Source organism: Mustelus asterias, chromosome 15, assembly GCF_964213995.1.
Source record: "Mustelus asterias chromosome 15, sMusAst1.hap1.1, whole genome shotgun sequence".
NCBI classification, from domain to species: Eukaryota; Metazoa; Chordata; class Chondrichthyes; order Carcharhiniformes; family Triakidae; genus Mustelus; species Mustelus asterias.
The window spans coordinates 281,675-305,913 of NC_135815.1; the positions used below are offsets into that span (position 1 = coordinate 281,675).

The window sequence follows — 24,239 nt, forward strand, 5'->3', positions numbered from 1 at the left end:
ATATGGGTTGAAGTTAGAAATAGGAAACTAACTATTGTTAGGAGTTTACTATAGGCCCCCAAATAGTAATAGAGATGTGGAGGAAGAAATTGCGAAGCAGATTATGGATAGGTGTGGGGGTCACAGGGTAGTTGGCATGGGGGACTTTAACTTTCCAAATATTAGAACATAGAACATAGAACATTACAGCGCAGAACAGGCCCTTCGGCCCACGATGTTGCACCGACCAGTTTAAAAAAAAACTGTGACCCTCCAACCTAAACCAATTGCTTTTCGTCCATGAACCTATCTACGGATCTCTTAAACGCCCCCAAACTAGGCGCATTTACTACTGATGCTGGCAGGGCATTCCAATCCCTCACCACCCTCTGGGTAAAGAACCTACCCCTGACATCGGTTCTATAACTACCCCCCCTCAATTTAAAGCCATGCCCCCTCGTGCTGGATTTCTCCATCAGAGGAAAAAGGCTATCACTATCCACCCTATCTAAACCTCTAATCATCTTATATGTTTCAATAAGATCCCCTCTTAGCCGCCGCCTTTCCAGCGAAAACAATCCCAAATCCCTCAGCCTCTCCTCATAGGATCTCCCCTCCATACCAGGCAACATCCTGGTAAACCTCCTCTGCACCCTCTCCAAAGCCTCCACATCCTTCCTGTAATGTGGGGACCAGAACTGCACACAGTACTCCAAGTGCGGCCGCACCAGAGTTGTGTACAGTTGCAACATAACGCTACGACTCCTAAATTCAATCCCCCTACCAATAAACGCCAAGACACCATATGCCTTCTTAACAACCTTATCTACTTGATTCCCAACTTTCAGGGATCTATGCACACATACACCTAGATCCCTCTGCTCCTCCACACTATTCAAAGTCCTCCCGTTAGCCCTATACTCAACACATCTGTTATTCCTACCAAAGTGAATTACCTCACACTTCTCCGCATTAAACTCCATCCGCCACCTCTCGGCCCAACTTTGCAACCTGTCTAAGTCTTCCTGCAAACTACGACACCCTTCCTCACTGTCTACCACACCACCGACTTTGGTGTCATCAGCAAATTTGCTAATCCACCCAACTATACCCTCATCCAGATCATTAATAAATATTACAAACAGCAGTGGCCCCAAAACAGATCCCTGAGGTACACCACTTGTAACCGCACTCCATGATGAATATTTACTATCAACCACCACCCTCTGTTTCCTATCCGCTAGCCAATTCCTGATCCAATTTCCTAGATCACCCCCAATCCCATACATCTGCATTTTCTGCAGAAGCCTACCATGGTGAACCTTATCAAACGCCTTACTAAAATCCATATATACCACGTCCACTGCCTTGCCCCCATCCACCTCCTTGGTCACTTTCTCAAAAAACTCAATAAGGTTAGTAAGGCACGACCTACCTGCCACAAAACCATGCTGACTATCACCTATCAATTCATTACTCTCCAAATAACTATAAATCCTATCCCTTATAATTTTTTCCAACATCTTGCCGACAACAGAAGTGAGACTCACCGGTCTATAATTCCCGGGGAAGTCTCTGTTCCCCTTCTTAAACAATGGGACAACATTCGCTAACCTCCAATCTTCTGGTACTATACCAGAGGCCAACGACGACCTGAAGACCAGAGCCAGAGGCTCTGCAATCACTTCTCTTGCCTCCCAGAGAATCCTTGGATAAATCCCATCCGGACCAGGGGATTTATCTATTTTCAGACCCTCCAGAATATCCTGCACATCCTCCTTATCAACTGTAATACTGTCTATTCTACTCCCTTGCAACCCAGTGTCCTCCTCAGCTATATTCATGTCCCCTTGCGTGAACACCGAAGAGAAATATTGGTTCAATGCTTCACCAATCTCCTCCGGTTCCACACATAACTTCCCTCTGCCATCTATAACTGGCCCTAAACTTGCCCTAACCAACCTTCTGTTCTTGACATACCTATAGAACGCCTTAGGATTCTCTTTAACCCTATCCGCCAAAGTCTTCTCATGTCCCCTTTTAGCCCTTCTAAGCTCGCTCTTCAACTCCCTCTTAGCCAATCTAAAGCTTTCTAGTGCACTACCCGAGTGCTCACGTCTCATCCGAACATAAGCCTCCTTTTTCTTTTTAACCAACAAAGAAACTTTTTTGGTGCACCACGGTTCCCTAGCCCTACCAATTCCTCCTTGCCTGACAGGGACATACCTATCACAGACTCGCAGTAGCTGCTCCTTGAAAAAACTCCACATGTCGGACGTTCCCAGTCCCTGTAATCTCCTAGTCCAAAATATTGATTGGAACCTTTGTAGGTCGAATAGTTCGGATGGGGCAGTTTTTGTGCAGTGTGTGCAGGAGGGTTTCCTGACACAATATGTGGATAGGCCGACAAGAGGTGAGGCCACATTGGATTTGGTACTGGGAAATGAACCGGGCCAAGTGTTAGATTTGGTTGTGGGAGAGCACTTTGGAGATAGTGACCACAATTCGGTGTCTTTTGTTATTGCAATGGAGAGGGATAGGGCCGTATGGCAGGGCAAGGTTTACAATTGGGGGAGAGGTAATTCTGATGCGATTAGGCAAGAATTAGGGGGCATAAGATGGGAACAGAAACTGTCAGGGAAAGGCACTAATGAAAAGTGGAAGTTTTTCAAGGAACAAATACTGGGTGTCCTTGATAGGTATGTCCCTGTCAGGCAGGGAGGAAATGGCCGAGTGAGGGAACCATGGTTCACGAAAGAGGTGGAATGTCTTGTGAAAAGGAAGAGGGAAGCTTATGTAGGGATGAGGAAACAAGGTTCAGATGGCTCGATTGAGGGTTACAAGTTAGCAAGGAATGAGCTGAAAAAGGGGCTTAGGAGAGCTAGGAGGGGACATGAGAAGTCCTTGGCGGGTCGGATCAAGGAAAACCCCAAGGCTTTTTACTCTTATGTGAGGAATAAAAGAATGACCAGGGTGAGGTTAGGGCCAATCAAGGACAGTAGTGGGAACTTGTGTATGGAGTCAGTAGAGATAGGCGAGGTGATGAATGAATACTTTTCTTCAGTGTTCACCAAGGAGAGGGGCCATGTTTTTGAGGAAGAGAAGATGTTACAGGCTAATAGGCTGGTGGAAATAGTTGTTCGGAGGGAGGATGTCCTGGCAGTTTTGAATAAACTGAAGGTCGATAAGTCCCCTGGGCCTGATGAAATATATCCTAGGATTGCCCCAGGGATCTGTTCTGGGACCCTTGCTGTTTGTCATTTTCATAAATGACCTGGATGAGGAAGTGGAGGGATGGGTTGGTAAGTTTGCTGACGACACCAAGGTAGGTGGTGTTGTGGATAGTTTGGAGGGATGTCAGAAGTTGCAGCGAGACATAGATAGAATGCAAGACTGGGCGGAGAAGTGGCAGATGGACTTCAACCCGGATAAGTGTGTAGTGATCCATTTTGGCAGATCCAATGGGATGGAGCAGCAGTATAAAATGAAGGGTACCATTCTTAGCAGTGTAGAGGATCAGAAGGACCTTGGGGTCCGGGTCCATAGGACTCTTAAATCGGCCTCGCAGGTGGAGGATGCGGTCAAGAAGGCGTATGGCGTACTAGCCTTCATTAATCGAGGGATTGAGTTTAGGAGTCGGGAGATAATGCTGCAGCTTTATAGGACCCTGGTTAGACCCCACTTGGAGTACTGCGCGCAGTTCTGGTCACCTCATTACAGGAAAGATGTTGAAGCCATTGAAAGGGTGCAGAGGAGATTTACAAGGATGTTGCCTGGATTGGGGGGCATGCCTTATGAGGATAGGTTGAGGGAGCTTGGTCTCTTCTCCCTGGAGAGACGAAGGATGAGAGGTGACCTGATAGAGGTTTACAAGATGTTGAGGGGTCTGGATAGGGTGGACTCTCAGAGGCTATTTCCAAGGGCTGAAATGGTTGCTACGAGAGGACACAGGTTTAAGGTGCTGGGGGGTAGGTACAGGGGGGATGTCAGGGGTAAGTTTTTCACTCAGAGGGTGGTGGGTGAGTGGAATCGGCTGACGTCGGTGGTGGTGGAGGCAAACTCGTTGGGGTCTTTTAAGAGACTTCTGGATGAGTACATGGGATTTAATGGGATTGAGGGCTATAGATAGGCCTAGAGGTGGGGATGTGATCGGCGCAACTTGTGGGCCGAAGGGCCTGTTTGTGCTGTGGCTTTCTATGTTCTATGTTCTATGATTCTTTGGGAGGCAAGGGATGAGATTGCAGAGCCTTTGGCTTTGATCTTTGGGTCCTCCCTGTCCACGGGAATGGTGCCAGAGGACTGGAGAATGGCGAATGTTGTTCCTCTGTTTAAGAAAGGGAATAGAAATGACCCTGGTAATTATAGACCGGTTAGTCTTACTTCGGTGGTTGGTAAATTGATGGAACAGGTCCTTAGGGATGGGATTTACGACCATTTAGAAAGATGCGGATTAATCCGGGATAGTCAGCACGGATTGGTGAAGGGCAAGTCGTGCCTCACAAATTTGATTGAATTTTTTGAGGAGGTAACTAAGTGTGTTGATGAAGGTAGGGCAGTTAATGTCATATACATGGATTTTAGTAAGACGTTTGATAAGGTCCCCCATGGTCGGCTTATGATGAAAGTAAGGAGGTGTGGGATAGAGGGAAAGTTGGCAGATTGGATAGGTAATTGGCTATCTGATCGAAGACAGAGGGTGGTGGTGGATGGAAAATCTTCGGACTGGAGGCAGGTTGCTAGCCGAGTGCCACATGGATCAGTGCTTGGCCCTCTGCTCTTTGTGATTTTTATTAATGACTTAGAGGAGGGGGCTGGAGGGTGGATCCGTAAATTTGCTGATGACACCAAGATTGGTGGAGTAGTGGATGAGGTGGAGGGCTGTTGTAGGCTGCAAAGAGACATAGATAGGATGCAAAGCTAGGCTGAAAAATGGCAAATGGAGTTTAACCCTGATAAATGTGAGGTGATTCATTTTGGTAGGACTAATTTAAATGTGGATTACAGGGTCAAAGGTAGGGTTCTGAAGACTGTGGAGGAACAGAGAAATCTTGGGGTCCATATCCACAGATCTCTAAAGGTTGCCACTCAAGTGGATAGAGCTGTGAAGAAGGCCTATAGTGTGTTAGCTTTTATTAACAGGGGGTTGGAGTTTAAGAGCCGTGGGGTTATGCTGCAACTGTACAGGACCTTGGTGAGACCACATTTGGAATATTGTGTGCAGTTCTGGTCACCTCACTATAAGAAGGATGTGGAAGTGCTGGAAAGAGTGCAGAGGAGATTTACCAGGATGCTGCCTGGTTTGGAGGGTCGGTCTGATGAGGAAAGGTTGAGGGAGCTAGGGCTGTTCTCTCTGGAGCAGAGGAGGCTGAGCGGAGACTTAATAGAGGTTTATAAAATGATGAAGGGGATAGATAGAGTGAACGTTCAAAGACTATTTCCTCAGGTGGATGGAGCTATTACAAGGGGGCATAACTATAGGGTTCGTGGTGGGAGATACAGGAAGGATATCAGAGGTAGGTTCTTTACGCAGAGAGTGGTTGGGGTGTGGAATGGACTGCCTGCAGTGATAGTGGAGTCAGATACTTTAGGAACATTTAAGCGGTTATTGGATAGGCACATGGAGCACACCAGGATGATAGGGAGTGGGATAGCTTGATCTTGGTTTCAGATAAAGTTCGGCACAAAACTGGACTTGCGGACAGCAAAGAGCATTGTCGGGCAATACAGCAGGATATAGATAGGCTGGAAAATTGGGCGGAGAGGTGGCAGATGGAGTTTAATCCGGATAAATGCGAAGTGATGCATTTTGGAAGAAATAATGTAGGGAGGAGTTATACAATAAATGGCAGAGTCATCAGGAGTATAGAAACACAGAGGGACCTCGGTGTGCAAGTCCACAAATCCTTGAAGGTGGCAACACAGGTGGAGAAGGTGGTGAAGAAGGCATATGGTATGTTTGCCTTTATAGGACAGGGTATAGAGTATAAAAGCTGGAGTCTGATGATGCAGCTGTATAGAACGCTGGTTAGGCCACATTTGGAGTACTGCGTCCAGTTCTGGTCGCCGCACTACCAGAAGGACGTGGAGGCGTTAGAGAGAGTGCAGAGAAGGTTTACCAGGATGTTGCCTGGTATGGAGCGTCTTAGCTATGAGGAGAGATCGGGTAGACTAGGGTTGTTCTCCTTGGAAAGACGGAGAATGAGGGGAGATCTAATAGAGGTATACAAGATTATGAAGGGTATAGATAGGGTGAACGGTGGGAAGCTTTTTCCCAGGTCGGAGGTGACGATCACGAGGGGTCACGGGCTCAAGCTGAGAGGGGCGAAGTATAACTCGGATATCAGAGGGATGTTTTTTACACAGAGGGTGGTGGGGGCCTGGAATGCGCTGCCAAGTAGGGTGGTGGAGGCAGGCACGCTGACATCGTTTAAGACTTACCTGGATAGTCACATGAGCAGCCTGGGAATGGAGGGATACAAACGATTGGTCTAGTTGGACCAAGGAGCGGCACAGGCTTGGAGGGCCAAAGGGCCCGTTTCCTGTGCTGTACTGTTCTTTGTTCTTTGTACAACATCGTGGCCGAAGGGCCTGTTCTGTGCTGTATTGTTCTGTATTGTTCATGGAGTGCGGTTACAAGTGGTGTACCTCAGGGATCTGTTTTGGGGCCACTGCTGTTTGTAATATTTATTAATGATCTGGATGAGGGTATAGTTGGGTGGATTAGCAAATTTGCTGATGACACCAAAGTCGGTGGTGTGGTAGACAGTGAGGAAGGGTGTCGTAGTTTGCAGGAAGACTTAGACAGGTTGCAAAGTTGGGCCGAGAGGTGGCGGATGGAGTTTAATGCGGAGAAGTGTGAGGTAATTCACTTTGGTAGGAATAACAGATGTGTTGAGTATAGGGCTAACGGGAGGACTTTGAATAGTGTGGAGGAGCAGAGGGATCTAGGTGTATGTGTGCATAGATCCCTGAAAGTTGGGAATCAAGTAGATAAGGTTGTTAAGAAGGCATATGGTGTCTTGGCGTTTATTGGTAGGGGGATTGAATTTAGGAGTCGTAGCGTTATGTTGCAACTGTACACAACTCTGGTGCGGCCGCACTTGGAGTACTGTGTGCAGTTCTGGTCCCCACATTACAGGAGGGATGTGGAGGCTTTGGAGAGGGTGCAGAGGAGGTTTACCAGGATGTTGCCTGGTATGGAGGGGAAATCCTATGAGGAGAGGCTGAGGGATTTGGGATTGTTTTCGCTGGAAAGGCGGCGGCTAAGAGGGGATCTTATTGAAACATATAAGATGATTAGAGGTTTAGATAGGGTGGATAGTGATAGCCTTTTTCCTCTGATGGAGAAATCCAGCACGAGGGGGCATGGCTTTAAATTGAGGGGGGGTAGTTATAGAACCGATGTCAGGGGTAGGTTCTTTACCCAGAGGGTGGTGAGGGATTGGAATGCCCTGCCAGCATCAGTTGTAAATGCGCCTAGTTTGGGGGCGTTTAAGAGATCCGTAGATAGGTTCATGGACGAAAAGAAATTGGTTTAGGTTGGAGGGTCACAGTTTTTTTTTTTAAACTGGTCGGTGCAACATCGTGGGCCGAAGGGCCTGTTCTGCGCTGTAATGTTCTATGTTCTATGTAACGTCTGGTCACTTTAATCTTCATGCCCCCTGGACATTTGGCAGGCTTTTAAATCACAGCAGCACCCCATTCTGTAGCAGAGATTTCTTGTTCTCTCTGTCAGAAACTGCAGGTGTGAGCAGACCCCTTTGAAATCCTCTGACAGAGGGGAGGTGAGAATTTCACTGCGGGGGGGGGGGGGATGTGGTGGTGAGGGGTTTGCCCTCTCCATAGTCGTGCACTCAGCCACAGTATGTTCACACAGCTTTTATTTGAAGTCTTTGAGCTTTCCTAGCAAGCTGAAACCTTTGAAACTCTCTCTCTATTGCATTAAAAACCATTGGTGTCTTTCAATTTCATCGTGCCGTGATTTGAAGAAGGCTTTGATTGACAGCTTAATGATTTCTACTCAGCCTCCTGTCAGTGATGTTTATTTACTTGAATGCATCTCAAGTACTCCCACTGACCCTGTCTGCAATGTTTATGAAGACTCTAAACCTGATTGACAGCTGTGGTTTCTTCAAAATCAATAAGTGGTTTCACATCCTCTTTTGCATAATTATCAGGTTGCCACCCTCGATGGCGAGAACTCAATCGTGGCCGGTGGGGTAGACTGGGAGCATCTCCAGACCCATTTACTGCCCGACACCAGATTCTCGACTCATCACGATTTTTGCCGGGAGCTAGATGACCAGAGAATCCCTCCCAATAAGTGGTTTGGGTCTGGAATATGCTTCCTGGAAGTGTGGTGGAGGATGGTTTAAGAGGGCATTCGATGATTATTTGGATAAAAACAAGGATAGGCAACAACTCATCCTCCACGATCATCCTCAACACCAGTGCCCCACAAGGCTGTGTTCTCAGCCCCCTACTATACTCCTTATACACCTATGACTGTGTGGCCAAATTCCCCACCAACTCAATTTTCAAGCTTGCTGATAACATAGTGGGTCGGACCTCAAACAATGACAAGACAGAGAACAGGAATGAGATAGAGAATCTGGTGAACTAGTGTGATGACAACAATCTCTCCCTCAATGTCAACAAAATTAAGGAGATAGCCATGGACTTCAGGAAGAGTAGAAGAGAACATGTCCCTGTCTACATCAATGGGGATGAAGTAGAAAGGGTCGAGAGCTTCAAGTTTCTAGGTGTCCAGATCACCAACAACTTGTCCTGGTCCCCCATGCCGACACTATAGTTAAGAAAGCCCACCAACGTCTCTACTTTCTCAGGATGCTAAGGAAATTCGGCATGTCCACTATGACTCTCACCAACTTTTACAGAGGCACCATTGAAAGCATTCTTTCTAGCTGTATCACAGCTTGATATGGCTCCTGCTCTGTCCAAGACGTAAGAAACTACAAAGAGTAATGAACGAAACCCAGTCCACCACACAAGCCAGCCGCCCATCCACTGACTCCGTCTACACTTCCTGCTGCCTTGGAAAAGCAACCAGCATAATCAAGGATTCCACGCGCCCAGACATTCTCTCTTCCACCTTCAACAAAAACAGAAAATGCTGGAAAATCTCAGAGTTTCATCCGCTCTGATGAAGGGTCATCCAGACTCGAAACGTTGGCTCTATTCTTTCTCCACAGATACTGTCAGACCTGCTAAGATTTTCCAGCATTTTCTGCTTTTGTTTCAGATTCCAGCATCCGCTGTATTTTGCTTTTAGCTTCTCTCTTCCACCTTCTTCCATCGGGAAAAAGATACAAAGGTCTGAGGTCACGTACCAACCGACTCAAGAACAGCTTCTTTCCTGCTGCCATCAGACTTTTGAATGGACTTATCTCGCACTGAGATGATCTTTCTCTACACCCTAGCTATGAATGTAACACTATATTCTGCACCCTCTTCTTTCCTTCTCTATGAACGGTATGCTTTGTCTGTATAGCGCACAAGAAACAATACTTTTCACTGTATACTAATACATGTGACAATAATAAATCAAATCAAAATCAATGTGCAGGGTTCAGGGAAAAGGCAGGAGAATGGCACTAAGTCATGATGCTCTTTTGGAGAAGTGGTGCAGAAATGATGGGCCAAGTGGCCTCCTTCTACACCGTAACAATTCTGTGGTTCTGTGATGTTGAGTTCGAACATGTGGCAGATTGGATTTCCAGCTGACCAGAAGACAGACAGCAGAGTAGGAATTCAGTGTGGCAGAGGCTAGGAAGTGGTGTTCCTAAGTTAGTGCTGGAACCACTGATGTTCACAATTTTTATTGACAATTTGGACTTTGGAATTAAAAACACAATTTCTAAATTTGTTGATGACAGCAACCTGGTGGGGAGGGAGGTAGTCAGTACTGAAGAGGACTGAAATGAATTATAAGAAAACATTAATAAACTTGCAGAATGTGCAAATAATTGGTAACTGATGTTCAAAGCAGGAAAATGTGAGGGAGTACATTTTAGTAGGAAGAATAGTGAGATCATTTATTACTTAGAATGTGGAAGTCTAGATGGGATAGAGAAACAAAGGAATCTCTGAGATGGGGAAACTACTGGAAGCAATTTTGAGAAACAGACTGAACCTGCATTTGGAGAGACAGGGATTAATCAAGAACAGTCAACGTGGTTTTGTTAAGGGGAGGTCATGTCAAACCAACTGGATTGAATGTTTCAAAGAGGCGACCAGTTGTGTAGATGAGAGTAATGCATTTGATGTAGTTTTCTTGGACTTCATGCAAGGCTTTCACAAGGTTCCACATCAGAAACTGATGGGGAAGGTAAGAGCCCATGGGATCCAAGGAGATTTGGCAAATTGGATCCTTAATTGGCTGAGTGGCAGGAAGCAGAGGGTGATGGTCGAGGGGCGTATTTCTGACTGGAAGACTGTGTCCAGTGGGGTCCCTCAGGGATGAGTGTTGGGGCTCTTGCTGTTTGTGGTTTATATAAATTATTTAGACTTGAACGTATGACAGTTGAAAAGTAAGTTTGCGGTTGCTACAAAAATTGATAAGTGGTAGTGACGAGGATAGCCTTAGATTACAGGAGGATATAGACGGTCTGGTTAGTGGCAAATGGAATTCAATCTGGATCAGTGTGGGGTGATGCACTTGGGCAGGACAAACAAGGCAAGGGAATAGATGATGAGCAGCAGGATCCTGGGCAGCACCGAGGATCAGAGGGATCTTGGTGTGCATATACACCGGTCCCTTAAGATAGCAGGACAGGTGGATAAAGTGATTAAGAAGGCAAATGGTATACTTGCCTTTATTAGCCGAGGCATAGAGTTTAAGAGCAGGCAGGTTATGCTGGAATTATATAAAACGTTAGTTAGGCCACAGCTAGAGTATTGTATGCATACAATCCACATTATAGGAGCAATGTGATAACACTGCAGAGGAGATTTACTAGAATGTTGCCTGGGCTGAGAGTTTTAGTTATGAAGAGAGATTGAATAGACTGGGGTTGACTGAGGGGGGACATGATTGAGTTGTATAAAATTATGAGGGGTATAAATAGAGTAGACAGGAAGAAACCTTTCCCCTTGGTGGAGGGATCTATGATTAGAGGGCATAGATTTAAGGGAAGGGCAAGAGGTTAGAAGCAATGTGAGGAAAAAACAATTCACCCAGAGGATGGTGGAAGTCTGGAATTCACTGCCTTGAAAGGGTGGTGGAGGCAGAGACGCTCATAACAGTTCAGAAGTATTTAGATGTGTGTAGATCTCTATGACTCTATTACTCTCTCACTCTAGTTACAATCTGTAACCTCATGGCCTGGCATAAACCCCACTCTACCATTCCCACCAAGCCAGGGATCAACCCTGATTCAATAAGGAGTGCAGGAAAGCATGCCACAATCCACACTAGACATATATAAAAGTTAGATGTCAATATGGTGAAGCTACTAAATAATAGAATCAACATGTGCTAAACAGAGCTAAGCAATCCCACAAACAATGGAGCAGATCAAAGCTCTGCAGAGTTGCCACATCCAGTTGTGAATGGTGGTGAACAATTAAACATCCAAGAGGACAAGGCTCCACAAACATCCCCATCCTCAATCATTAGTGCTAAAGATAAGGCTGAAGCCTGAAGGCAGACAGAGTGGTGAAGAAGGCATTCGGCATACTTGGTTTCATTGGTCAGAACATTGAATACAGAAGTTGGGATCTCTTGTTGAAGTTGTACAAGACATTGGTAAGGCCACACTTGGAATACTGTGTACAGTTCTGGTCACTCTATTATAGAAAGGATATTGTTAAACTAGAAAGAGTGCAGAAAAGATTTACTAGGATGCTGCTGGGACTTGATGGATTGAGTTATAAGGAGAGGCTGGATAGACTGGGACTTTTTACCCTGAAGCGTAGGAGGCTGAGGGGTGACCTTATAGAGGTCTATAAAATAATGAGGGGCATAGATCAGCTAGATAGTCAATATCTTTTCCCAAAGGTAGGGGAGTCTAAAACTAGAGGGTATAGGTTTAAGGTGAGAGGGAAGAGATACAAAAGGGTCCAGAGGGGCAAATATTTTCACTCAGAGGGTGGTGAGTGTCTGGAACGAGCTGCCAGAGGCAGTTGTAGAGGCAGGTACAATTTTGTCTTTTAAAAAGCATTTAGACAGTTACATGGATAAAATGGGTATAGAGGGATATTGGGACTAGCTTAGTGGTAAAAAAATGGGCGGCATGGACAAATTGGCCCGAAGGGCCTGTTTCCATGCTGTAAACCTCTATGACTCTATGACTCATTTGCTTCGACTAGGACTGCCAAGTGGATGATCCATCATCCATTCCTGAGGCTTCCACCATCATATATGACAGTCTTCAGCCAGTTTGAATCATTCCACCTGGAAATTGCAAAGGCCATGGGCCCTGACAACAACCTGGTTGCAATACTGAGGATCAGTGCTAGAAATATCACTTCCTTGTCAAGCTATTACAGTACATCTACAATAGAGAAAATTGCCCTGGTAGGTCCTTAAAAAACAGGACAAATCCAACCCAGCCACTGACTATCCAATCAGTCTACTCTTAATCACCAACAAAGTGTTGGAGGATGATGTTGACAGCGCTATTAAACAGGACTTACAACTTGTTCACTGATACTCAGTTTGGGGTTTTTCCAGGGCGACTTAGCTCCTTGACCTCATTACAGCCTTGGTTCAAACATGGACAAAAGAGCTGAATTCCAGAGGTGAGGCGAGAGTGACGGCCCTTGACATCAAGACCACATTTGAAGGAGTGTGGCATCAAGGAGCCCGAGCGAAACTGGAGTCAATGGGAATCGGGGGAAAACTCTCTGCTGGTTGGGGTCATACCTGGCACAGAGGAAGATGATTGTAGCAGTTTTGACATCACTGCAGGCATTCCTCAACGTCTTCACAAACGTTTAGCGTGCAGGTGCAGCAAGTAATTAGGAAGGCAAATGGAATGTTAAACTTTATTGCAAGAGGGATAGAGTACAAAAGTTGGGAATTTTTGCTCCAGCTGTCAGGGTATTGGTGAAACCGAATCACTGCATACACTTTTGGTTTCCTTACTTAAGAGAGATATACTTGTTTTGGAGGCAGTTCAAAGAATGTTAACTAGGTTGGTTCCTGGGATGAAAGGTCTTATGAGGAAAGATTTAGTCTGTTGAGCCTATACTCAATGGAGTTTGAATGAGAGGTAGAATGATAGAATCCCTACAGTGCAGAAGGAGGCCATTCGGCCCATAAGACCATTAGACATGGGAGCAGAATTAGGCCACTCGGCCCATCGAGTCTGCTCCGCCATTCAATAATGGCTGATATTTTACTCACCCCCATTCTCCTGCCTTTTCCCCATAACCCCTGATCCCCTTATAAATCAAGACACATCTATCTCTGTCTTAAAAAGACACTCAATGACCCGGCTTCCACAGCCTTCTGCGGCAAAGAGTTCCACAGATTCACCACTCTCTGGCTGAAGAAATTCCTCCTCATCTCTGTTTTAAAGGATTGTCCCTTTAGCCTGAGGTTGTGCCCATCAAGTCTGTACCGACCACAATCTCACCCAGGCCCTATTCCCGTAACCCCACACTTATTAAAACATATAAGTGTCTAAGGGAACTTTACAGAGTAGATTAGATGCTGATACAATCTTCCTTAAATAAGGAGACCAAAACTGCACACAGTATTCAAGATCTGGTCTCACCAATGCCCCAAATAGTTGAAGTATAACATCTTTACTTCTATATTCAATTCCTCTTGAAATACAGAATAGCATTCCATTAGCCTTCTTGATTACAAGCTGTACCTGCATACTAACTTCTTGTGACTCATGCACAAGAACATCTTGATCCCTCTGAACCTCAGAATTCTGCACCTGTTCTCCGTTTGCGTAATACACTGCTTTTTCTATTCTTCCTGTCAAAATGAACAACTTCACAGAATCCCTACAGTGCAAAAGGAGGCCATTCAGCCCATCGAGTCTGTACCGACCACAATCCCACCGAGGCCCTATTCCCGTAACCCCACACGTTTACCCTGCTAACCCCCCCGACACTAGAGTCAATTTAGCACGGCCAATCAACCAAACCTGCACATCTTTAAATTGTGGGAGGAAACCGGAGCACCCGGAGGAAACCCACGCAGACACAGGGAGAACGTGCAAACTCCACACAGACAGTGATCAAGGCTGGAATTGAACCTGGTGCCATGAGGCAGCAGTGCTAACCACTGTGCTACCTTCTTTTCCCAAATTATATTCCATCTGCTAGATATTTTCCCACTCTATCAATGTATCTATATCCTTCTTTAATCTCCTTATGTCTTCTTGATAACACATTTTCAAACTTCTTAATAACATACTTTCCTACCTATCTTTGTGTCATGAACCAAGGTGAATAGGTGTTTCTCTAATTATTCAGTGTTACTCACCAGTGAAGTCCTGAACTGTGAAGTTGTGAATTTCGCTGTATATGTCAGCCACAGACTGGTTCAGGTTTGTTATTTTCTTGTTCAGCAGTCCCAGTTGAGTGTCCTGAATACTTTGCAACGTCCCAGAATGCACCTGCAGTGTGTTATTTAATTCCCGCTGACAGTTCCACAGGCTGGAAACATGTCTATTTAAACCTTCTTTGATTTTCTCCAGACTCTGTGAAACTGAATCTAACTTGACACAGATGTTCTCCAGTTTGGACACTCGTTGCCCAAGTCCTTCACTGGAGTCCCTGCACTCATCAATTTCCACCACCAGATGGCTACTGAACTTTCCCAACTCATTCTGGAAATTGATGAACTTATTATTTGTATCTTCAATGTAATCAGTCATCTCTTCCTGAATTCTGCTGATACCTGTGACCAATCTGTTGGTGCTTTCAGAGAAAGTTGTGTTCAACATGTCTGTATTGTGGCTCTGCTGGTCAATGAAGTCTTGAAGGACCTTCAAGGTGCTGTTGACTGAATTGAAGGTTAATATGACATCTCTCAACTCTCCCTGCATTGAGCCAAGGTCAATGCCCAAATGGCCACCAAATATTCCAAGTCCATTGAGGGTCTTGTTGAAGGTTTCCATTTTAAATAACAGGTCCTTATAATATTCAGCAGGATCCCCGTGCTCCTCTTTTAACCTGCTTAATTCTTTCTGAAGTGCTGAGCAAATTAAGCTACAATTATTCTCACAATGACCAACTCTCTCCTTCAGCTTGAACAACTCCTCAGTCAGTTTGCTAACTCGTCTATCAGTTTCATTCCTATTCAAAAGGGTTTCGTATTTAATCGTGTTGCAAACTCTAGAACTGGTTTCAATGGAACTCTCCAAATTCCTGAGATTTGAGCTAATTAGGTCCATTTGTTCCTCATTAGAATGGATCATTGATCTTAGCTGTTTGACCTCCTGCTTGAACTGTCGCAGCATGTTCTTGAATGAATTGCCTCCCATTGTGAGGTTGTGTATGTTTGATCCAATGTTTTGAATGTGATGCTCATCCTTCACAATTTTCCTCTGAAGCTTTGTTAAAATATCTAAGATCTCAGAGGTATTTAGGTCATCTTGTGTCACAGTGACATGGGGAGAGCTACAGATTTGAGCACATCCATTGACAGCTACTTGCACCTTGGATTCCAACTCGTACACATTCGATGACACTGTCAACAACTTTTCTCCATCAGGCCCCACAATGCTTTTCAGCTTTGCAACATCTTCACCTAAACCAGTGACTGTGTCTCGGACCCAATCATCAAAGGCGGTGCCATTACCCAGAAAATACACCGCTGTGTTGATTCTCTTCTCATTTCCGTTGATCCTGTCCCCAAATTCATGCCTCAGATTCTTGAGATGCGACAGAAGGCGCTTTTCAAGAGTTTTCTCAGTTAAGTTGAGTCTTTGTTCAATATTTTGGAATCGTTTACGGAACTGGTCATTCCATGGAGAACTGCCTGAGGATGAGCCAAGAAGCTGCTCGTCCAACCTTTGATTCAAAGCCCCCACCACGTCTGATAGAGACGTAAGCTTCTGTTCCACATCCTCCACCTTTGCTTTTGTGCTGTCTATTTCCCCACAGCAAGAGTTTGTTCCAGATCCAGGCATTCCACTTATGTGCTTATGGATGCTTTGAATTAGATACCGATTATGTTGCTCAGTGGCATTGAATATTCTTCCCAGTTCTCGCAGCCTCTGCCTATCTTCCTCCTGCTGCTGTCGGAGAAGCTCAATGTCAGCTCGACAGGAGAAACATGAGCTCTGTACCCGACGTTCCACCTCCCTCACAAGCTCTCCCTTCAGATCTGACCATTTCTGGCCAGTCCCAGACTGACCTCCAGCACTTGTGTCTGGTTTGATTGTGTTTAGGAGGTCAATCTCTTCATCATGTTCCTTTACTCGATGATCAATCTGATGGAGCTTTTCCTGGATCTCATTGATGGTCTCCTTCATGTCAGGGTGGGATGCAGCATCAGCTGGCTGCCTCCCATTTATTGCCAACTCTATCGCTTTATGCATTTCCTCCTGGAATTTCGCATTCATTCCTCTAATGGTGGACTGAAGGTTGTGAATTTCCAGGCTCAACCTTTGGATCTTCTCTTCCATCTGATGGGATTTATCAGAATCCATTCTACCTGTGAAAACATGAAATATAAAGACACCTGAAGTATTTGAGTGAATTGAGAGTCACCAGGAATTAGTAAGAACAAGGTCATAGGAATGCAGCTGCCCTTGGCTTAGGGACAGAAGGAAGGATCAGTATAGGCCAGACCCAGATTGTCACCGAGGCTCACGTACCTTCAACTGATGGCCGCGTCCCAGAGGGATCAGGCTGTTGTGGCCTTAGAGTCGCAACTTCAGTCTGCCCTGGTGAACTCATCAAACAGTCGTCTCCTGAATAGCCATGACAACACCTCCATTCCATTTCCGTCACCATTTTGTAGGCAACCTTATATCGTGGTTTCATGAAGGAACGATAACTACAAGAGATATTTCAGAATAGGGCAATTTCAGCATGAATGTAACCATAACATTAACTCACACAAGAAATCAGCAACTAAATCACAACGTAACCTTATTCAGCCTCAACATCACCCCAGAAGCCAAGTCAATATCAGTGAATACTCCCATCACTGTCTATGGGCACTGTCATCCAAACACTGGCATCATACAAAGTAGGAGTAGGCCATTCGGCCCCTCAAGCCTGCTCTGCCATTCAGTATCATAGCTGACCACATTTCTCCACATTCTCACTTACCTTTGGCATGAAATGGTTACTATGACTAAAATTAAAACCTTCTTCCACAAAATTGAGACAATTGAGAAGCTAACCTTAAGAGAATCTTAAGATGATCATGCGAGAGAGAATTTTTAAAAGGACATTTTAATTGAAACAGTTTGAAGGTCAAGGAGAACAAAAGATACTTAATAACAATTGAGCACAAGATGGATTCAGGTAAAGAAATAATAGAAAAGATGGACAGAAGCTTTTCCCTCACAGCCGATGCATAATGTTGGAGCAAATAATTCCCTAGGGGACGAGGAACCACTGCAGATAGATCCAGATCAGGTCCAATAAGAAGTCTCACAACATCAAGTTAACGTCCAAGAGGCTTATTTGGAATCACGAGCTTTCGGAGCGCTGCTCCTTCATCAGGTGAACATAGAACATAGAAAGCCACAGCACAAACAGGCCCTTCGGCCCACAAGTTGCGCCGATCACATCCCCACCTCTAGGCCTATCTATAGCCCTCAATCCCATTAAATCCCATGTACTCATCCAGAAGTCTCTTAAAAGACCCCAACGAGTTTGCCTCCACCACCACCGACGTCAGCCGATTCCACTCACCCACCACCCTCTGAGTGAAAAACTTACCCCTGACATCTCCTCTGTACCTACCCCCCAGCACCTTAAACCTGTGTCCTCTCGTAGCAACCATTTCAGCCCTTGGAAATAGCCTCTGAGAGTCTACCCTATCCAGACCTCTCAACATCTTGTAAACCTCTATCAGGTCACCTCTCATCCTTCGTCTCTCCAGGGAGAAGAGACCAAGCTCCCTCAACCTATCCTCATAAGGTGAGTGGAGAGGTGGGTTCACAAACACGGCAAAAGCATTTCCACTCTCACTTTCTGTACCTGTAAAGACTCGCATGCCAACCATTATCTTGCAATTGTGTCTTGGCCTGTATATCCCATGTTTGTGAACCCACCTCTCCACTCACCTGATGAAGGAGCAGCACTCCGCAAGCTCGTGATTCCAAATAAACCTGTTGGACTTTAACCTGATGTTGTGAGACTTTTTACTGTGCCCACCCCAGTCCAACGCCAGCATCTCCACATCAGATCAGGCTGCACAGGGCTCAAGGAAGTATATAAATGGTTTGGGACAGAACACAAATTCCACATTTCCTACCATCCACAAAGTTCAGGTATAATAAATGAATCAACGAAATTTGCTTTTATGTAAGAGAGAGAGGCAATTTGCATGAGAACAGTACAAACAGCTGCATGGATTAAGGCAGGAGATGAGAGGCCAGCAGATTATATGCGGTGTAGAAAGGGAAGTCACGACAAAACAAGCTAAAGTTCCCAGAATTGGGGAAAAGGTGATGGTTAAGATCATATCTGACAAACCAGGATTTGCACCCAGTGGATAGGGCTGGAGGAGATGATTATACAGTAAGAAGTTTAACAACACCAGGTTAAAGTCCAACAGGTTTATTTGGTAGCAAAAGCCACACAAGCTTTCCGAGCTCCAAGCCCCTTCTTCAGGTGAGTGCCCAAAGAAGTAGGGGAGATCCTAAATGAATACTTTGCATCGGTATTTACAAAATAGAGAGGGATGTGTTGACTGGGAGTGTCTCGGAGGGGAGTGTTGAACCGTTGGAGAAAATCTCCATTACAAGGGAGGAAGTGTTAGGTTTTTTAGGGAATATAAAGACTGACAAATCCCCAGGGCCTGATGGAATCTATCCAAGGCTGCTCAGGGAGACGAGAGATGAAATTGTTGGGCCTCTGACGCAAATCTTTGTCTCGTCACTGGACACAGGGGAGGTCCCAGAGGATTGGAGGATAGCTAATGTGGACCCGTTATTTAAGAAGGGTAGGAAGGATAACCCGGGAAATTAGAGGCCATTGAGCTTGACGTCCGTGGTAGGGAAGCTGTGGGAGAGGATTCTTAGAGATAGGATGTATGCACATTTAGAAAGGAATAAACTCATTAACAATAGTCAGCATGGTTTTGTGAGAGGGAGATCATGCCTCACTAACCTGGTGGAGTTTTTTGAAGAAGTGACTAGAATGGTTGACGAGGGAAGGGCCGTGGATGTTGTCTATATGGACTTTAGTAAAGCGTTTGACATAGTCTCTCATGGTAGGTTGGTGCAAAAGGTTGGATCTCATGGGATAAAGGGGGAGGTGGCTGGATGGGTGGAGAACTGGCTTGGTCACAGAAGACCACAGAAGGTGGTAGTGGAAGGGTCTTTTTCCGGCTGGATGCCTGTGACTAGTGGTGTTCCGCAGGGCCCTGTATTGGGACCTCTGCTGTTTGTGATTTATATAAATGATCTGGAAGAAGGTGTAACTGGGGTGATCGGTAAGTTTGCGGACAACACAAAAATGGCTGGACTTGCAGATAGTGAGGAACATTGTCAGAGGCTACAGAAGGATATAGATAGGCTGGAAATTTGGGCAAAGAAATGGCAGATGGAGTTCAATCCTGATCAATGCGAAGTGATGCATTTTGGTAGAACTAACGTAGGGGGGAGCTATACGATAAATGGCAGAACCATAAAGGGTGTAGATACGCAGAGGGACCATAAGACCATAAGACCATAAGACATAGGAGCGGAAGTAAGGCCATTCGGCCCATCGAGTCCACTCCACCATTCAATCATGGTTGATTTCAACTCCATTTACCCGCTCTCTCCCCATAGCCCTTAATTCCTCGAGAAATCAAGAATTTATCAATTTCTGTCTTGAAGACGCTCAACGTCTCGGCCTCCACAGCCCTCTGTGGCAATGAATTCCACAGACCCACCACTCTCTGGCTGAAGAAATTTCTCCTCATCTCTGTTCTAAAGTGACTCCCTTTTATTCTAAGGCTGTGCCCCCACGTCCTAGTCTCCCCTGTTAATGGAAACAACTTCCCTACGTCCATCCTATCTAAGCCGTTCATTATCTTGTAAGTTTCTATCAGATCTCCCCTCAACCTCCTAAACTCCAATGAATATAATCCCACGATCCTCAGACGTTCATCGTATGTCAGGCCTACCATTCCTGGGATCATCCGTGTGAATCTCCGCTGGACCCGCTCCAGTGCCAGTATGTCCTTCCTGAGGTGTGGGGACCTGGGTGTGCAAGTCCACAGATCCTTGAAGGTGACGTCACAGGTGGAGAAGGTAGTGAATAAGGCATATGGCATGCTTGCCTTTATAGGACGGGGCATAGAGTATAACAGTTGGGGTCTGATGTTGCAGATGTATAGAACGTTGGTTTGGCCGCATTTGGAATACTGCATCCAGTTCTGTCGCCACACTATCAGAAGGACGTGGAGGCTTTGGAGAGAGTGCAGAGGAGGTTTACCAGGATGTTGCCTGGTATGGAGGGGCTTAGTTATGAGGAGAGATTGAGTAAACTGGGGTTGTTCTCACTGGAAAGACGGAGGATGAAGGGTGACCTAATAGAGGTGTATAAAATTATGAAAGACATAGATAGGGTGAACGGTGGGAAGCTTTTCCCCAGGTCGGTGGTGACGTTCACGAGGGGTCATAGGTTCAAGGTGAGGGGGGAGGTTTAACACGGATATCAGAAGGACGTATTTTACACAGAGGGTGGTGGGGGCCTGGAATGCGCTGCCGGGCAAGGTGGTGAAGGCGGACACACTGGGAACGTTTAAGACTTATCTAGATAGCCACATGAACGGAGTGGGAATGGAGGGATACAAAAGAATGGTCTAGTTTGGACCAGGGAGCGGCGCGGGCTTGGACGGCCGAATGGCCTGTTCCTGTGCTGTATTGTTCTTTGTATCAATTTGGTATATCTGAGGATTTGCTAAGCTGTTTAGAGATTATTCAGAGGCATCGAATATTGAGTCACCTGACAGCAGATTTCCTCACCAGAAGAAAAGACATTAATGAAACAGATATTTTTTATGACAATCGCTTTAGTCCCAGATTTTCCAATTGAATTTAAATTTCACCAACTGCCATGGTGGGATATGAAACCCCTGAGGGTTAACCAGTGATATTACCACTCTGCCACCACCTCATGCGCACACTCACATCATTGTCTGTGAGTACTGAAACCCAAATACTCACATCACTGCCCGTGGACACTGCAGCTGTCCCCATCCACACGGCTGGTACTCTGGTTTGACAAACGTTGCAACGCCATCCTCTATGACACAGGACACCACCCGAGTCACTACATAGGCACACCAGTTCCTGTTCAATACAGGGAAAGATTAGCTCTGGACACCAGCATCTGGATCTGTCATTCTGAATGGCTAGTTTATGAGTTAGTAAAATGTGTGGGGCTGGATTTTGCCTTGGAGGTGGAGATACTTTTGAAGGAGGGTGTGGAGGGTGTTGATGTACGATAATAAAACTCTGATCAATTAGAACATAGAAAAAATACAGCACAAACAGGCCCTTCGGCCCACAAGTTTCGCCGGTCATGTCCCTACCTACCTAGGCTTATATATAGGCTTACCTATAACCCTCAATCCTATTAAGTCCCATGTACTGATCCAGAAGTCTCTAAAAAGACCCTATTGAGTTTGCCTCCACCACCACTGACGGCAGCTGATTCCACTCACCCACCACCCTCTGAGTGAAAAACTTCCCCCTGACATCTCCTCTGTACCTACTCCCCAGCACCTTAAACCTGTGTCCTCTCATAGCAGACATTTCCACCCTGGGAAAAAGCCTCCGAGAATCCACCCGATCTATACCTCTCAACATCTTGTACACCTCTATCAGGTCACCTCTCATCCTTCGTCTCTCCAAGGAGAAAAGACCGAGCTCCCTCAGCCTATCCTCATAAGGCATGCCAACCAATCCAGGCAACATCCTTGTAAATCTTCTCTGCACCCTTTCAATCATTTCCACATCTCTCCTGTAATGAGGTGACCAGAACTGGGCACAGTACTCTAAGTGGGGTCTGACGAGGGTCTTATTAAGCTGCATCATTATCTCCCGACTCCTAAACTCAATCCCTCGATTGATGAAGGCCAGCACACCATATGCCTTCTTAACCACCTCCTCTACCTGCGAGGCCGATTTAAGAGTCCTATGGACCCGGACCCCAAGGTCCTTCTGATCCTCTACGCTGCTAAGAGTCTTACCCTTGATATTATACTCCTTCATCCCATTTGACCTGCCAAAATTGACCACTACACATTTATCCGGGTCGAAGTCCATCTGCCACTTCTCCGCCCAGTCTTGCATCCTATCTATGTCATGCTGCAGCTTCTGACATCCCTCCAACCTATCCACAACACCACCAACCTTCGTGTCGTCGGCAAACTTACCAACCCATCCCTCCACTTCCTCATCCAGGTCATTTATGAAAATGACAAACATCAAGGGTCCCAGGACAGATCCCTGGGGCACTCCACTGGTGACCGACCTCCATTCAGAAAAAGACCCGTCTACAACGGCTCTCTGCCTTCTGCAGGCAAGCCAGTTCTGGATCCACAAGGCAACAGCCCCTTGGATGCCATGCCCTCTCACTTTTTCTGGAAGCCTTGCATGGGGGACCTTATCGAACGCCTTGCTGAAGTCCATGTAAACCACATCTACCGCTTTTCCTTCGTCAATGTGTTTAGTCACATTTTCAAAGAACTCCACCAGGCACAATTTGCCTTTGACAAAGCCATGCTGACTACTTTTGAGCATTCTCAACTTCTCTAAATGTTCATAAATCCTGTCCCTCAGGATCTTCGCCATCAATTTACCAACCACTGAGGTTAGACTCACCGGTCGGTAATTTCCTGGGCTATCCCTATTCCCTTTCTTGAATATAGGAACCACATCCGCAATCCTCCAGAACCTCTCCAGTCTCCATCGACGATGCAAAGATCATCGCCAGAGGCTCTGCAATCTCTTCCCTCGCTTCCCACAGAAACCTGGGGTACATCCCATCCGGTCCCGGCGACTTATCTATCTTGATGCTATTCAAAATTTCCAACACATCCTCTTTCTTAATGTCCACATACTCAATCTTTTCAGTCCGCCGCAATCCTGTAGTACAACCACCCAGGTCTTTTTCCACCGTGAATACCGAGGTAAAATATTCATTAAGCACCTCTGCTATTTCTTCCGGTTCTGTAGACTTTCTCACCTTCACCTTTTCTAGGTCCTATTCCTTCACATCTCATCTTTTCACTCTTCACATATTTATAGAACGCCTTAGGGTTCTCCTTAATCTTACCTGCCAAGGCCTTCTCGTGACCCCTTCTGGCTCTCCTAATTTCTTTTAGTGAACATCTCCACATTGAAACTTCGAGCTGCCAGATTGAACCAGCAACATTGAGAACCCACCTGTCCTTATTTGGACAGTGAAGATCACTGAGTCTGTCCTAACCCCACTTGCTGGCAAGTGTGGCGTTAGGACCCTCATATTATCCCAAAGTCAAGGTCCCAAAGCCCACAGAAAAATCCATCTTGTTGTCTTTGATCAGTTTAGAAATGTTTCTGGAAAAAATGTCCTGCTGGGGAAGTAAAGGGAATGTATGAGATGTTAATTTTCAAAAGGCATTGGGTAAACTGCCTCACACGTTGCTGCTGATTACATTCTTCCATCTACAAAAGACAACAGGCTTGCTACAAAAAGTCCATTTCAGGTGAGCGATCTTCACTTGGTGCCTCCTTGCTGATAATTGAAGAGGGAGATTCTGCCACAACTCCTGAAGTTACCAAGTGTCATTGTGGGCTGTTGTTTTTAGCACTGTTCTCAAGCTGCTGCCATTAATCATCATTGTGAAGCAAACCAACACTGGAGGTGTTGTCATCCTACAAGGCATTTGACAAGGTGCCACATAAGAGGCTGGGTGCATAAAGTAAAAGCTCATGGAATTGGAGCAAGTGTGTTAGCATGGACTGAAAACTGGCTGTCACATGGAAAACAGAGTTGGAATAAATGGGTCCTTTTCAGAGTGGAAAGATGTAATTAGTGGAGTACAGTAGGGATCAGTTCTTGGTCCGCAATTATGAATGACCTGGAGGACGGAGCAGGATGTAAGGTTT

General features: G+C 45.7%; 1 protein-coding gene across 1 annotated transcript in view; it reads right to left on the reverse strand.

Annotated features, from left to right (window-relative positions):
* Positions 1–24,004, reverse strand: part of emilin1b (elastin microfibril interfacer 1b) — a 50,659-nt gene extending 26,655 nt beyond the window's left edge. The window contains exons 1-4 of the mRNA XM_078230629.1: positions 23,910–24,004; positions 21,309–21,434; positions 16,788–16,969; positions 14,447–16,624 (exon numbers count right to left, since the gene is read on the reverse strand). Coding sequence (XP_078086755.1) covers positions 14,447–16,624; positions 16,788–16,969; positions 21,309–21,434; positions 23,910–24,004 — 2,581 coding nt within the window. The remainder of the gene's footprint in view (positions 1–14,446; positions 16,625–16,787; positions 16,970–21,308; positions 21,435–23,909) is intronic.
* Between the last annotated feature and the right edge of the window lie 235 nt (positions 24,005–24,239).